The sequence below is a fragment of the Hermetia illucens genome, chromosome 3, assembly GCF_905115235.1.
Source record: "Hermetia illucens chromosome 3, iHerIll2.2.curated.20191125, whole genome shotgun sequence".
Lineage (NCBI taxonomy): Eukaryota > Metazoa > Arthropoda > Insecta > Diptera > Stratiomyidae > Hermetia > Hermetia illucens.
The window spans coordinates 126,640,062-126,657,301 of record NC_051851.1 but is presented as its reverse complement, the minus strand read 5'-3'; the positions used below and the strand labels follow the sequence as shown (position 1 = coordinate 126,657,301).

At 42.7% G+C, this 17,240-nt stretch overlaps 1 protein-coding gene across 1 annotated transcript in view; it reads right to left on the bottom strand.

Moving 5' to 3' along the window:
- The window catches only part of LOC119652128, a 73,039-nt gene that overhangs the window by 43,645 nt on the left and 12,154 nt on the right, over positions 1–17,240 (bottom strand). The window contains exons 2-3 of the mRNA XM_038056068.1: positions 8,325–8,993; positions 168–833 (exon numbers count right to left, since the gene is read on the bottom strand). Coding sequence (XP_037911996.1) covers positions 168–833; positions 8,325–8,993 — 1,335 coding nt within the window. The remainder of the gene's footprint in view (positions 1–167; positions 834–8,324; positions 8,994–17,240) is intronic.

Genomic DNA, 17,240 nt, shown 5'->3' with positions numbered 1-17,240 from the left:
ACAGATAACTTTTGAAACCTTTTCCCTTTAGTATAATAGTTAAATGTAGGATATATGTTTATCCCCTTAAGGTTAACTTTTCCAGGGATACAGTTGTTAAGGTAAACAAAAAATTTAAGCGTTTAAGCTACTTTATTAAGCATTAATAAGAGTCCAGTCTTTTAATGGAAGATCTTGTTGATGGTGTCAATGATAAGGTCAACATCAACTCCCAATCCACGGAGACGATCCTTCATGTCAATGTAGGCAACATTAGCCTTAAGAGCGTCAACAATAGATCCGAATTCGTCAGAGTTGATCATTTGGAAAGTCAATTGGACATAGTAGTCGGTGGCCAACTTTTCATCCAAAAGAGCCTTGAGTTCATCGAGTGGGATGAGATCAAGGATTTCCAACAGGAGTCCATGGAATCCACCAGCACGGGCGATGGCACGTGGGTGAGCACGGACTTCTGGGAATCCGAAAATACCGGCCAACACGTTGAAATAGTAGGCAGCATCGATATATAAGTCGGTACAGGCGTAGTTCACGAGTTTTTGGAAGCTTGGTTGATTTTGGACCATGATGACGATTTGGTGGAATTCGGATGATGACAAAAATTCCATGACGGCTTGGGTTTCTGGATCGGAGGTCATTGAAGTCAACAGGAGTTCCAAAATCTTGTCGAGTGGGATCATGTCAACGAATTCAGCCAAGACTGGTTGGAGACCACCACCGTTTGGAGCTTGACATTGGGGTCCTTCTGCGGCGAAGGCGCCACAAGCCAAAAGAGCGACGAGAGCCAATACTTTCATGTTGGACGATTGATTTGGAATCCCAAACTGAAACTGAGTTTATATGAGCCAAGTTCTCATTATATACCCCACAGGGGGCTATCGCTTAGTTGTCAACAACATTGATTTATTAATTTGTCAATCAATGTGGTAGCGAAAGTGTTCGTCATGGAATTAGGGTAGATTATTGCTCACTTTTGCATTACATTTTAAATCTCTTTGTTTATAAATAGTGAAATTTCGTTTCTATACATATATTGCAATAAATGACAATTCTTATGAACAGGTGTTTTCAATTTACGCACGGCATTAGATTATCGAAACAAATTAATAAGAAATCCGTTGATAATATGATTTAATTATATCATTGTAAGCTTAACTTAGAGCATTACACAGTAGAAAAGTGAAGATTCAATCATAGCATTCGGAATGACTTGACTATGTATAAAGTGCACAGAATTAGGGACTAATAGCTGAGTAAATTTTGAAATTGTCTATATAACCCTTGGATTGGGACTGGTTGTAGGATTAAGCTTTTGCTATCAACATAGGTATTGAGTAGATGTTTAAAATGTAAGTAGACCAAGTAAAGAAAATATCTTCAATATCTTTAGGCTGCTATGATTCTGTTCGTGGTATCAACATTTTACGGGGTTTATCTGACTTCCAAAAAATCTTGTTTCGTTTGTTCGATCCTACAACGGCAGGCATTTAGTTAACGTGGTATTCCTGATACAATTGTCCTCCATATAACTTTACAAAAATTCACGAGCCTTAAGCGAAGTGGACATTCAAACTCAGAACTACAGAAACCGTGCCCACAGTGAGAGCTTTACTACGCAGGACTACGAAGTAAGTACAAAACCACACTAACCACGAATTTTACAGTAGCTTGAGTCATTCTCAGTTTCAAATTGAATCAGTAGTTAGGTGCGCTCTCATCCTGGTGTCCCTCAACTTTGCAACGCAAGACGCTTTTTTAAGGCTTTGTGTAAAGAAAAACCTTTTTTAAATCGGTTTACTTTCTGTGTGCCGCAGGCGCTTTTCGCCAAAACGACTTTACCCATCGAAACAAAGCTTGATGGACATATTGGAAAAATGAAATCCAATGTATATATTGAGTAACATAAATTCCGGTCGACAAACCATACAATGCACTATGAATCAGGGAACTAATGACTTTGTATGGGCGAAAATAGATGGTGTACACTGTCTGAATTCGAGGCAATGTTTGACAATCTTGTTCTCGGCACAAGAAGACGAAGTCCAAAGGTGATTGCTGATGACTTCAGTGCTTGGACATTTGAGTGGGGTAGGAAAGAAACAAATTCGAGGAGGCGCAATCTATTAGAGGCTTTTGCGCAGTTGAAAATAGTCCTAGCCAACGAGAGTGCTTTAAACACCTTTCGAAAGGAAGGGTCTGGCTTAATCGTAGAACTGACCTCCGTCAGCCCCGCACTGGTACGGGGTATGTCCTGGTCAGCGAAGACTTCATCACCGCGACTACCTGGCAATCCTCTTTGAACTATGGAGGGAGCCATAGGGGAGAAAACTATCACGCCGGAAACCGAAAAAAATATCAGGCTGATCTGCAAAAGCTTTGGATGAGCAGACCTTCATAGAGATGTGGTTAGATCACCCTAATAAAGCAGGTGTCTCTACAGAAATAGCTTTCTATCTGGTAAAATGCATCGCCAAAGTACGTGACGCGTTCATGCCTACGAGATTCACATTCCCCGGTAGAACAGCCTACTACAGGTGGAAAAATGAATTGACCAACCTTCGATCAGCCTGTCACCGAGCCAGACGAATGGCTCAGAGTGCAGTAGGCAGGATCGATCAGAGACGAAATGGATACGACTATAAAAAAGCCCGCAAAACCCTGAAGTTGATGGAATAGCGAATAAGGACCGTAAGCCTGCCATGAAATGCAGACCGGATGTATTCACTGCGTTGATCGAAGCGTGCATGTCCGAGAGGGTGTCCCACCGGGCTCAGTGTTGGGCCCACTGCTGTGGAACATCATGCAGAACGATGTGCTTAATCTTCCAGTCTCGGAGGAAGCCACGGTGGTGGGCTACCTCGAGGACATAGCAGTTCTTCTTCTTTTTCTTCAGCCTTTGTCCCGTTCACAAGCGGGGTCGGCTCGTCTTGATCGGCTTCGCCATTTGGCTCTATCGAATGCCTGATCTGGGTGCAATCTCGAGGCTTTCAAATCCCCATCCAGCGTATCAAGCCACCGTTGCTTAGGTCTGCCTTTTGGTCGTTTACCATCGACTTCGATGTTCAGACCAATCTTTGCAAGTGAATTCTCGTTTGCACGAATTGCGTGACCATACCATCGAAGACGCCTCTCTCGCAACTTTTCCACGATCGGTGCAACCCCATAACGATCGCGGATATCCTCATTTCGGATGTGATCTAAACGTGTGACGCCACTAGTCCAACGTAGCATCTTCGTCTCCATTACCGCGAGACGCCGTTCATTGTCTTTTATGGTTGGCCAACACTCAGAACCATAGAGAGCGACTGGACGGACGACATTGCGGTAAATTTTAGATTTGAGACGCTCGTTGATACGTCGATCACAAAGGACACCAGTTGTGGAACGCCACTTCATCCAGGTTGCGTTAATGCGTGAAACAATTTCATAGCGCAGCTCTCCATTGGCTGATAGCGTTGACCCGAGGTATTTAAATCGCTCAGATCTGGGCAGATCAGTGCCGCTGACAGTGATTGTGCCTGTTTCATGGGGATCGGTCGTCAAAAATTCAGTTTTGTTTAAATTCAATCTGAGACCGTGTTGCATGAGGCGATCATTCCATTTTTGAACAAGTTGTTCGAGATCATTTTGCTATCAGATGCTAGGAAAACATCATCTGCATAAAGCAGTGTGTAGGGCGCTGGACGTTGAATATCCCGTGTGACGGTGTCCATAACAAGGACAAAGAGGAGTGGTGAGAGGGCACTTCCTTGATGAACTCCAACAGAGACACGAAGCGGTTTTGATACACCCGCCATACTTCGAACTTTACTTTTCGGATCGTGGTAGAGCAGTTGAACCCAGCGCACGAGTTCTTCTGGCACGAAGTGTTGTCGTAAAGCATACCAGATGAGTTCGTGTGGTGCACGGTCAAACGCTTTCTCTAGATCCAGAAAGGCAATGTAAAGAGGGCGATGCTTCTCACGGTATTTCTCCATTAGTAACCGCGCAGCGTGTATTGCGTCAATAGTTCCGCAGTTCTTGACAAATCCGGCTTGATTCACGGTTATTTCAACGATTTCGCGAATACGGTTGTCAAGAATGCGTTCAAAAATCTTCATGGTATGGGAAAGTAACCGGATCGGACGGTAATTTGAACATTCTGCTGGGCTACCTTTCTTTTTCCATATTGGAACAGTGGTACTTTCTTGCCAGTCAGATGGTGTTCTTCCTTCCTGAATAACCCGGTTAAAGAATTCACTGATCCACGGTGTTGGGTCCCAGTTCTTTGCTTTCCAGAGCTTAGATGCGATGTCGTCAGGTCCTGTTGCTTTCCCCGATTTCATTTGTTTTATTGCCTCCTCGACTTCAGTTGCGCTGACTGGTGGAACTGCTCCAAATGTCGGCAATGATTGTGGAAGTGGAGGATGAGCAAATTCTTCAGTTGAAATCTGCTCGAAGTATTCTCGCCATCTATCCGTCGCGGCTCGACGATCAGTAAGCAAAGTACCGTTCTTGTCATTAACACAACAGAAATGTTCGATATCCTGTGTGCGTTCATCACGGCTTTTAGCAAGTCGGTACAGATCTCTCTCGCCATCCCGAGTGTCCAGTTTATCGTAAAGATTTTTGAAATGGTTCGCTCGGGTGACAGCGACAGCTTTCTTTGCTTCCCGGTTGGCATTCTTATAAATTTGCCAATTAGCAGGCGTTTTATCGTCGAGAAATTTGTGGTAGAGGCGTTTCTTTTCACGGACCTTCATTTCAACATCATCATTCCAAAGCCAAGTATCTCGGTTGATGTACCGCTTACCCGGCTTGGAGACCCCGAGGGTTGCAGAGGCCGCTTTGTGGATCGTGTCTTTCATTTGGTTCCATGATTCTTCCACTTTCGTAATGGTTGGCAATCGTATGAGTGAGACCGTTTCTTCCTTCTTCTCACCAAATTGCCACCATTTAATGCGCGGCGGGCCAGTGCGTTCCTCACGCCGTTTTATCGGTGGCTTAATTCGCAGGACAGCAATCAACGGCCGATGTTGAGGTGCGATGGTCTCATAGGGAACGACTTTGCAATCAGTGACAGTGGTAAAATGTTGACGTCTTATGAGAATATAGTCGATTTGCGTTTTATTGTTCCCACTATAAAATGTGGGAAGATGAGACAATCGTTTGATGAACCATGTATTCATAAGTACAAGGTCATGGGTGTCCGCAAAATCGATTATACGCTCGCCACCTTCATTGCGCGCTCCGAACCCCTTTCCCCCATGGCACCTGTTACCGTCTGCCTTTTCACCCACATGACCATTAAGGTCGCCGGCAATGATTATGTAATCGTCAGCAGGCACGTGACAAGTCTTTTCATCGAGAAGTTGCCAGAAGGCATCTTTCTCGGCATCAGGTCGGCCTGTCTGTGGTGCATACGCGGTGAAGAAGTGAATAGTGCGATCAGCTGATATAATGGTGAGCTTCATCAGCCGATCATCAAATCGTTCGACTTCTTTAATGGCATCACGGAAACCCTCTAAGATGGCAATGCCAACACCGTATTGAGTGTGTGGGTTACCAAAATAGAGAAGTTTGTAGCCATTTTTACCGCGTTCGCGTTGAATGTCGCAGCTTTTGGAACCAGACCATCGGGTTTCTTGCAGAGCGCAGATGTCAATGCACCTTTTCCGAAGGGCTCTTGCGAGTTCCTCCGTCTTTCCAGTTAGGGTACCAACATTTAGCGTGCAGACACGTATTTGTTTTGTTCGTTGTGTGCGGACTAACTTGCTTACGTCCTGACGCCGTCCATGCGTCAAGAACCCTTGCCCATTTCTCGACAGGACCGGGGCCCGTCCTGCCGCGTCGACTGAGGTGGACGCCCTAGCATTTCTCCGAGGCCTGTGACTTAATCCGATCATCATGTTTGTAACGACATTCTATGCATTTTCTTTGTCGACCTGTCGCGGGGCCTGTCACCAAGAGAGATCAGGTAGGATTTAGCATAGTAGGATAACTCCAACTATACTCTATTTATCTCTTTCCCTGATCTCAGCATTTTATTTTTGTTTTACTGAGGATAGTACAGAGTACGTTGCCTCAAACCCTCCTCCTTTACCTGGGCTTGGGACCAGCATACTATGTTAATAGCATGGCGGAGTTGAGGACATAGCAGTTGTTGTGGTCTTAAAGCATCTCGAAGTTCCTGAATTATACTCACGCGAAGCGATCACCGCTGTTAAGGTTTGGCTAGAAAGTTCTGATCTGGCACTTGCGAAGGAAGAAAAGGGAAGAAACGGAAGCATTCCTCATTGCCAAGCGCCATAAAAGAAATTATGCCTGTATTTAAATTGGGGATTATATCATCGCTTCCAAGCCGGTCATCAAATACTTGGCAGTGATGACAGAAGCGAAGCTCAGTTATAAGCAATACAATAATATTATCGATGAAAATCGCCGAGGCTGGCGTGTTGAGGCCAGTGTCTTTTGAAGATTTCCACCTCCTCAGAAAGAAACAGACAGGCAGACATTGACACGATTATAATAAGGTTTTGTTTCACATAAAACCTTAAAAAGTACTGAAAAATGATAGAAAGTGCTGAGGTACTGATGAACTTCAAAAGATGCTAAATTTGGTGTTTTTAATACTAAAAAGACTACACCTCGGCAGTGAGTGGAATTTTAAGTGACTGAATACACCGCTAGCCTACATAGCGACGAAATCTATGAGCGATACCACGACGATCTGGTGGATAAAATCCGGCTCAACAGGTTATGATGGGCGGGTCACTTAATCCGTATGGATGAGGATGAACCAGCCCGGGAAGTCTATGAGGGTAATATGGTAGAAAAAGAAGACAAGGCAGACCCTGCCTAAGATGAAGTGATGGAGTGGGACAGGACACCAGGCAGTTTTTAGGGATATCGAATTGGAGGACCTCGACGAAAAACCGGGATGGGGGCATCAATAATTTTTTAACGGTTCTCACCTTGAAAAAATATCATTTTTCTCATTATAAACCTCGAGCAATTGCAATAATATGGTCCAAATCCTCGAATGTAAGAGCTCATTCGAAACTGCCCAAGACGATAACTTAATTTTTCGGATTTTCGGTCGGCTCATTTCTCAACACGCCAAATCAGTGTTTAAGTCCAGCGTCTCTTCAGTGGTTATTGCACCGTTGCTACCATCTTCAGTTCAGTTCCTCCATAGTAGTTTGTATAAGTACACACTCCCTGCACCACTCCTCTGATAAGCAGCTTGCTACTAGATATCTACATACTTTTGACTGTTAAACAGTGGACATCATTTCTGTTAGAGATGAACTAGCCCCCTCAGTTCAAGCTTGGCGTCGGCGAATGATGGTGATCAACAACCCTGATATTGACAATATTGCTCTTCTTATCAGATCCCACGAAATCAAGTTTGTTCGTAACCATGTACGTACTACGCCGACTGCGGCACTTGAAACTATCCTATAGGGCAGGGCTTTTAACAGGACACTGCTCCTTAAACTAGTATATGGAAAAGATTGGAGTGGTGGTTTCGGTTATGGCCAATGTGAGGAGGAGGAGACGGGCCTGCACTTTTTATGCAGTTGCCCGGCCTCCTCATATCTCAGACGAAGACACCTTGGCAAGGTTTTCTTCAATGAAGAATCTGCGCACTCTCTGCCTCTGGAGAATGTTCTCAGAATCGCTAAAGCCTGCGCACGCCGTAGGCGGTAAGCCATTAAAAGCCATTAAATAGTGGTCGGAGCTGTGGCACTCCCTAGTAAACTAAACTAACTAACCAACCATGATTTGATGGTTTGGATGATTTTACTGCCATATAGCTCTACACCCTCAGAGTGTGTGTGTCAGAGCTATTGCCATGTTATCTGGACAATCAATGAAGATTACCTCCTTTGGCACGTGAGGGTCAAGTATTCCAACATAAATAAAGCTATACAGCTGAGTGGGACACTTGGAGCAACTTTGAGGCATACTCACCACTACAGTCTATTCTCTTGACCCGCCGTCCGCATCATACTAGACAAGCGCCTCTAGAATAGATTCCCATGTCTTTAATAAAATCTCGACTTGAGAATGTTCTTGATGTCTAAGGTTGTCTACAGAGCGGAAAGAGATAACCAGGCGGAATCGTAAAAAATGATAATTTTAAAACCAAAAAACAGTAATAGTCTTAAAGGAAGCTTTCTTCCTTAATTTGATAACAATGTACCATATTTATCCTGGTGACAAAAGTTACCTTTCCTAGGAATACGGTTCTTAAGGTAAACAAAAAACTTTGAATTTAAGCTATTTTATTAAGCGTGCATTTAAGCTACGTTATTGAGCATTAATAAGAGTCCAGTCATTTAATGGAAGATCTTGTTGATGGTGTCAATGATAAGGTCAACATCAACTCCCAATCCACGGAGACGATCCTTCATGTCAATGTAGGCAACATTAGCCTTAAGAGCGTCAACAATAGATCCGAATTCGTCAGAGTTGATCATTTGGAAAGTCAATTGGACATAGTAGTCGGTGGCCAACTTTTCATCCAAAAGAGCCTTGAGTTCATCGAGTGGGATGAGATCAAGGATTTCCAACAGGAGTCCATGGAATCCACCAGCACGGGCGATGGCACGTGGGTGAGCACGTACTTCTGGGAATCCGAAAATACCGGCCAACACGTTGAAGTAGTAGGCAGCATCGATGTATAAATCGGTACAGGCGTAGTTCACGAGTTTTTGGAAGCTTGGTTGATTTTGGACCATGATGACGATTTGGTGGAATTCGGATGATGACAAAAATTCCATGACGGCTTGGGTTTCTGGATCGGAGGTCATTGAAGTCAACAGGAGTTCCAAAATCTTGTCGAGTGGGATCATGTCAACGAATTCAGCCAAGACTGGTTGGAGACCACCACCGTTTGGAGCTTGACATTGGGGTCCTTCTGCGGCGAAGGCACCACAAGCCAAAAGAGCGACGAGAGCCAATACTTTCATGTTGGACGATTGATTTGGAATCCCAAACTGAAACTGAGTTTATATAAGCCAAGTTCCCATTATATACCGCACGGGGGCTATCGCTTAGTTATCATCAGCATTGATTTATTGATTTGTCCATCAATATGGCAGCGAAAGTGTTGGTCATGGAATTAAGGTAGATTATTGTTCACTGTTGCATTAAATTTTAAATCTCTTTGTTCATAAATAGTGAAATTTGGTTTTTATATATATATATATTGGAATAAATGAAAATCCTTACTAATAGTTGTTTTCGCATGGCTTTAGATTATCGAAACTAATTAATAAGAAGTCCGTTGATAATATAATTTAATTGTATCATTGTTAGTTTGACTTCGAGGCATTACACAGCAGAAAATTAAAGATTTAATCATAGTATTCACAATTGCTTAGATATGTATAAAGTGTGGAAATTTGAGGACAAATAGCAAGTAAGTTCTGAAATTTTCCATGTAACCTTTTGATTAGGATTTAGCGATTAGGCTTTTGCTTCTTCCCCTGTAGCACCATCTAGTAGTTTAGGATTACACTAAGGGAGTTCAAAACACAAAGATGGAAGTAACAGATTGTAACCCTCCAAGTTGTGAGAAGTCCCAGACTTCGAATCCACTCCTAATCCACCTGGAGTGGGATTGATTGTAGGATTAGGCTTTCGCTGCCGACATGGTTCCGGAATTGACGTTTGGAAAGTAAGTGGCTCCTTTAAAATGATTCTGCGCGTGGTATAAAACTATAAGGCTGATAGGACCTGGTTTTTTTCAGGGAAGGTAACACCAACTTTTCGTCAGATCTGTTGTGAGGAAACAGTTTCGTTTTACCAGGAAAGGAAAATTTCTTTCCCATACGAAATTTTCGTCGTAAAGTTGAATATCAACTCACTAACCTCTATTTGAAAATTGCGAATTTTGACTGATCATTCGAGCAGGGTGAAGCCGACCTGGAAATATGTCTCGTTGAGATACCTCCTAAAATAAACTTACTGATAGTATATTACAAGCTTGTTGAAATTAACGGAAAAACCCCCCTAGGCTCATCTTAGGGATCCTAAATGAATGTTTTGTCTAAAACAAAACCTTACTAAAATCGGTTCAATGTCCGTTTATCTTTCTGTCACATCCGATTTACTCGGAAATGGCAGAATCAATTTTCACGAAATTTGGTAAGAAGTTGTGGTCTATGAATGTGTTTATATATGTACAGCAGGTAGTGTCGTTTTCCACTGGGTTTAAATACATACGGAAGAGGGTGCAACATTTTTTTTTACAGAATATAGCTACGAGGTAGAAACAAATCAAAAAACTAAATCGGTAATATTCGATACTGATCCTCCTTTTGATACTGGGTGAAGCATAAGGGAGTGAACAACAACGATGCATCCATACGAAATCTAGGCTCCCAAATACATCCCATTCCGATATATGCTCAAATAAATTTAATAATAGTATATTATCATATTTTGGGAATTTTCCCGAAATCCGTTCTTGAGTTCATCCTAAAAGTACGAAATTTGGTACTGTTATAAGTATTAGGTTGTTGCACATGAAATGACCGATTTGACAATCATGATTTTGCTGTATCAAACCACCAGCAGTTGGCGCTGTTGATGTCGGATAATGAAGTATAAATACTCCTACATTGAATCAAGGAGTCATTTCAGTTTTGACAAACGTTGTGATAACAGGGAATAGAAAGGAAAAACAGGATAGAAAAGAACCAAGAACGTATACTTTTCCTGTATGAGTTCAAACTCGGTCATAAAGCAACGAAGGCGATCAAGAATATTAGCAGCGCATTTGGAGCTGATACGGTAAGCGAACGAACCACACGGCATTGGTTTCAAAAATTCCGGACGTAAACCTTTAAAGTGAGCCACGTGGACATCCAGGACCATCGATTGACAACGGCGAGCTGGGTTTGTTAGTCGAATCCGACACACGTCAGTCTGTGAGAGACATGGCAGAGAAACTGGGTGTACACTATTCGACACAATCCCGGCACTTCCAACAACTTGGAAAGATGAAAAGCCTTGACAAATGGGTTCCGCATGCCCTTCGAATGGAAATTTGCATTTCTTTATTCACCGGCAACAGAAGCGATCCCTTTTTGCACAGAATGGTGACATGTGATGAAAAGTGGATATTATACGGCAATTGCCGCCGATCACTACACTAGATGCTAATGAGCCACCGAAGCGTATGCCGAAACCGAGCCTCCCTCCGAAGAAGGTAATGGTGACTGTTTGGTGGTTTACAGCTGGAGTTATCCGCTATTCTTTTTTGGCACCTGGATAAACAATAAATGCACAGAAATATTGTGCTCAACTCGAGGAAATGCACCAAAAATTTAGTATTCAACGGCCGAGGTTGATCAACAGAGATGGTGTGATACCCCTTCATGACAACGAACGACTTTATGTATCCAGAACAAAGGTACAAAAGTTGAACCAATTGCAGTATGAGATTTTTCCTCATCCGCCATATTCGCCGAACCTTTTGCCAATTGACTACCACTTTTTTAAGCTTTTGGATCATTTTTTGGCGGAAAAACAATTTAGGAACGAAAAGGCTGTCAAAATTGCCTTCGACGTATTTATCAATCCCCAACAGTTGGACTTCTGCGAAACTGGTATACATGCTCTTGAAACTCGCTGGGAGAAGTGTTTTGAATCGACTGGCACCTATTTTGATTAAATAAATAAATTTTTGTGAGCTTTACAGTCTTTTGAAATTTTAGTACCAAAACGGCTATTTCAATTGCAACAACCTAAGATAGTGCACATTTTTTGGAAAGTTTTATGGAAGTGCAACTATTATTAACAAAGGTGTAGACAGTCTAACGCATGTATGACTTCATCATAAGGTGTTCATATATACGGCGCAGTTGGAGTTCGGATATATATATATCAAAGAATTATTTGAATTGGAGGTATGTACGAATGTTAAACACAAAACCTCCAAACCCGAAGCGCCTAGCTTCCGTTATTCGGACTTGTCTGATTATTAAGGTGGGATTCACATGGTATGCGATGGCGAAAGAAGTGGCGAAAATATCCTTCTCGGAAGCGCCTCAAACTTTCCAGAAAGGATGAAAATTTATTATCCAATTTAAACTCTAATCGTTTCACGACATTGGAACTCCTAGATAACATCAACACTAAAATATTGGAAAAGCTTTACGTTTCTGATAAAAGCACCAATACAAGCGGATCAAAGAGCCCTCCTGTAAAAGTGCCTGCATCATTCTGCCCAATAGTGCACATTCAGCCGTAATGGCGTTGAATATTCCAGATTTCAACGTTTATACCGATGCTTACGAGACAGTGCACCCGCATCTAGTCGAGCAGCAAGCTCAGCATTTTACTAACGGTAGAGTTGATTAAAAACCAACAAACTTCGTTCTTACTGGGTTACATGCAATAGATCCCGCATCTCGCTTCTTAGCTAGGCGTTGAATGCATCGATGAAAAGCTCATCATCATCAAATCGACCAAAAAGCGATACTGCGAGGAAACATCATATTCGCTTTATTTCGCCCGAGGCTCTGTGAAACTATCAGACCTCCAAAAGCACAAAGCGATAATGAATATGAATTGTATGAAAGCTAATCAATCATATCGTGCTATAGCACCAAATACCGTAGAAAACAATGTTACTCATCCACTTGCATGGAATAATCCCGTTGCCACTTTACTTACCCCTCAGCAGTTGATTAGTTTAACAAAACAGTTGATAATGAAGCTTGCAATTGCCAAATCTAGCAAGTCGGAAATCGGAAGCTTGGCATTTCAGGTATGAAAGGTTTTTTTGATCTTTTATTGCGGCCATCCTGAATATTGCCCCCTTGCCTGCATCTGTATGTGCAGATGGACAGGGTTTAATCCCAAAAGGACGTCCAGGGATGCCATTGGGCATATCCTCATTGCCCCACTGACGCACATGCAAGCTAGTCTTTTGAGCTTATGTAATTTCCTGGCTTGTGTACTGAATTCGGTTCTTTCTGCCCAGATTACCGCTCTATAGGTAATCATTGGCCTTACTATTGCAGTATATATCCAAAGAAGTATCTTCTGGCTACAACCCCGTTTTTTTCCTGAATGAATCTACAAGTATCAGAGCCCTCGTGGTTTTCCGACAAGTGTTTCCGACATATTTGACGTCTGTTTCTCGTTTCACCTCCATATCATGTAATCTTATGGCTCTCAGGTGATCAAGCTTACACCTCCTAGTGAATGGTACTATGGTGGTTTTGGCTGGGTTGATCCGCAGTTCCACCTTCCTGCACCAGGCGCTAGTAACCCTTAGTCCACTTTGAATTCTATTACATAGAGTATCTCTTCATGTTTGCCCCTACAGATTAAAACAATGTCGTCGGCGCAACCCTGGGCTTGCATTCCAGTATTTGTTAGCACGTCCAGGAGTTCATCCACTACCATACTCCACATCAGCGGCGATAGTACCCCGCCCTGTGGACAGCCTTTAGTAGTGTTCATGACAATAGAATTTGTACCTGTCGGTACTTCTATTTGCCTGCTTTCTAGCATTATGCCCATCCAGAATACCAGAGTGTTTCCCACTCCCCTACGGCGCAGGGCATCTTGTATCTCTGTATGTGATGTGTTGTCGAATGCTCTTTCGATGTCCAAAAACGCGCACAGTGCTATTTCTTTTGTTTCTATGGCAACCCGTAGTACCTCTATCAGCTGATACAGAACAGTTTCAATTGACCGTCCTGCCCGGTAAGCGTATTGACGGTGATGTAGGGGATTACGCTTTAGAACATTCTAATATAGTTGTCTATGACCCTCTCCACCGTTTTGAGTACGAACGATGTTAGGCAAATTGGTCTGAAAGATTTAGCGTGAAAAGGCTCCTTTTTAGGCGCTTTCAAAATAAAGACCACTTTTGCCCGTCTCCATGCCTTTGGTATGTATTCCAGTGCTATGCTCCCCCTTACCACCCTCAGAAGAGACTCTAAGATAATTCCTAGGCCTCTCCGGATTAGTGCTGAGAAAATGTCATCTGCTCCAGGAGATTTCAGTGGTTTAAAAGTTCCCAATGCCCAACTTAGCTTGGCTTCTGAGCACACCTCTCTTACTAGTTTCCAGTTCTCCTTTCTTCCCTTTTTATTCGTTGTTGGGGTGTCAGGCAGAATATTATCCCCTGCCACCGTGGGATAGGACCCAGGGAAATGAGCAGGTGCACCCTGTCCTCCTCATTCTCGGTAAATGCCCCATCTTCCTTCTTCAAACAACAACAGGGGAATATTCCCTCCCCGTCTTTGGCTACAGCCTTGTAAAGCCTGGTTGCTTCTGTGATCTGTTCGATATTATCGACTTTATTTGAGGAAATATCGTAGCGGGGAATATTTTGTGGCCTAGATATTACGTGCACGGACCACCATAAGTCTTTTTCAAATTTTTCGGTTGGCTAGTTTCCAAGAACGGGTCCTTTACATAATTGACTCCTCTGGGATCCCCACACCCCCCCCTTGGCAACCAATATCAAAAATAATATTTGCTTTGAAAAGTGCTAATCGAAGCCTCTCATTTCAGACCCCACATAACTACTTGCATATTCGGTGAAAAAAAAAATTCGCACTTATCTTTTACGTGTACACAGTAGGTGTCGCGGTTTCTGATCGATTCTCGATCTTATCATTAGTAACGATCTAGTTGATATTTCACAGCCAATCGCCCTTAAACGTCGTCCCCTCGTCTACCAGCCTCCTTTGCGTTGAAGGAAATGGTCTTCTTACATCTCGGAGGTGTGTACTATTTTTTAGGAAGACTGATGGGAAAAAATTTCGTAACTATCTTAGCGAACATATTGGACTTAAAGGAGATAACCTAGCCGCCTTAAAAAAGTACTGACGACATGGAGAACATGATCGGAATTTTCACTAAAAGTATAAAGGACGCGCGCAAATAAACCACCCATCTCATTAATATTAATAATAAGCTCCGTCTAATCGATCCAAACAGTCATTCGCTGATTAACCAGCGTAACAAGTTCCGTCGATGCACTCGTAATGTTTATGTGAAAACCTTAGTAAATAGGGTCTCCCATGAGATTCAATATTCATTATGCGCAAACCGAAATGATAATTAGGGCAAACTCCTTAACGCTCGATAAAGGCTTCGCACACAGATTCGGTTCAAAACAGGTAACATTACTAGTGATCAATCCACAGAAAATGTAGTACTTGATAATGTCAGGTACCTCTCCTCCCCACCCGAGGTATATAAAATATTAAGGAAACTTAAAATCTTCTTTTGGTTATGATGAAATCCCCAACGTCCTTCTCAAATATATCTCGAGGAAGGCAACAGTACATGTATAAAGTTAAGCAAAGATAACAGTTCAGGCTTAACCAAAGATAAATCTATTAATAAGGCGAGTTTATATATTATTATATTATGTCCACTACATAACATAACAACTCACAACAGTAGTATATGAAGCGATACAAAACCCACCTAAGCACTGAATCTGTAGCGCCTCTAGTCAAGAAGAGTTAAAGACTGACCACTCCCTAATTCAACGCGAAATACACACAATGGCAAACGTTCATCGACTTATTCACATCGATGGTGGACAAGAACCAGGCATTAGATGCCGTCGAAAAGCTGGTTGAAAACCCATTTAACCGAACAACAAACACGCACAATCCAACATATGAATGTCAGCAGCGATAACTATGAAGTAGCCTTTAAGGTGCTTCGAAATGAAAAGAGCTATAGCGTTGGGCCAGTTACATATGCTCCACCGACTACCGGCAGCGGAAGAAAAATATGCCTCCATCATAAAACAATGTATGGCACCAGAGCGAAACTAATTATTAACATGAGAAGCCTCGGCATTAATACCGAGCATAGAGTCCAGACGATTGTGGGAATTGTCTAATGGAAAAAACTTAAAGCACATATATTATTTGCCATGTTCAGCAAATGCATGTATCGAAGAAGTGGCAGCAGTCGGTTTGTACCCAAGAGTGACATAACGCGAAGAATCCGGGAGATATAGAGTGAGGCTCCCATTCAAGGACAAAGCTGAACGGGCACTGAATTTACATGATTCACAAAAATTGGTGCAGTACGGTTCGCTACAAAAAAGACTAGCTAGAGACGAGACTTTAAGGTGACAATACATCGACTTCATGGAAGAGAACTAATGTTTCGGCTATAAGGTAGAAAACAGGACAAACATGCGGTACACAGCTACTACTTGCCACGCCACGCCGTCTACAAACAATAGAGTACAACCTAGAAGTTGAGGGTGGTTTTTAATGCGTCTCAAGAGACGCCATCAGGAAAGTCTCTCAACGACGTTCAGAATAACCTCTCTCATACATTTATGAGATGACATTGCCAATATGTATCAGCAAATCAATCAAACACTACATATAGACTACGGTCACTTATAAGACCGCTAGTGCCTCGCACTGGTGAAACAGGAAGAATAAGGATAGGAGAATACAACTTTGAGACCGTTGATAATTTCTCCTATCTAGGGTCGAAAATCACAACCGATAGCAGCTACGATGATGAAATCTGCGCACGGTTGTTGTCAGCCAACAGAGCCTATTTCAGCTTATAAAAACCTCTTACTGTACAAGACTATGACCTTGCCAGTCCTCATTTATTCCTCGGAGACTTGAATTCTTAGCAAGAAAAATTGCGAACTCTTGGCCGCGTTCGAGAGAAGAATCCTCCGAAGAATTGTTGGTCCCCTACATGAGGATATTCGATTCCGTAGCCTACACAATGATGAAATCTATGAGCGATACTATGACCGTCAGGTTGTTGGTAAAATCCGGCTCAATGGGTTACGTTGGGCGGGTCACTTAATCCGTATGGATGAGGATGATCCCACCCGGAAAGTTTATAAGGGCAATATCTATGATAGAAAAAGAAGACGAGGTAGACCCTGCCTAAGATGGAGACGCCAGACAGCTTTTAGGGATATCGAATTGGTGGACCTCGGTGCAAAACCGGGATGTCTGGAGTTCCTTATTAAGGCAGGCCTAGACCGGATACCGGTTGTTGCGCCGTTGATGATGATGATGATGGTGATGATGAGTGCCCCATATTTAGCGCTACAAACATTACGATAACTAGCTGAGGAGGAGAATGTGGTATCACGGGATGAGACATTATTGAGTCAGTGGAAGGACACCAGCAAGACAAAAGGGAGGCTTCAGATTACGGAAATGCGCTACCAATGAATGAAGAACACGATACGCTCAAGACACACAGTTGGGACAAGT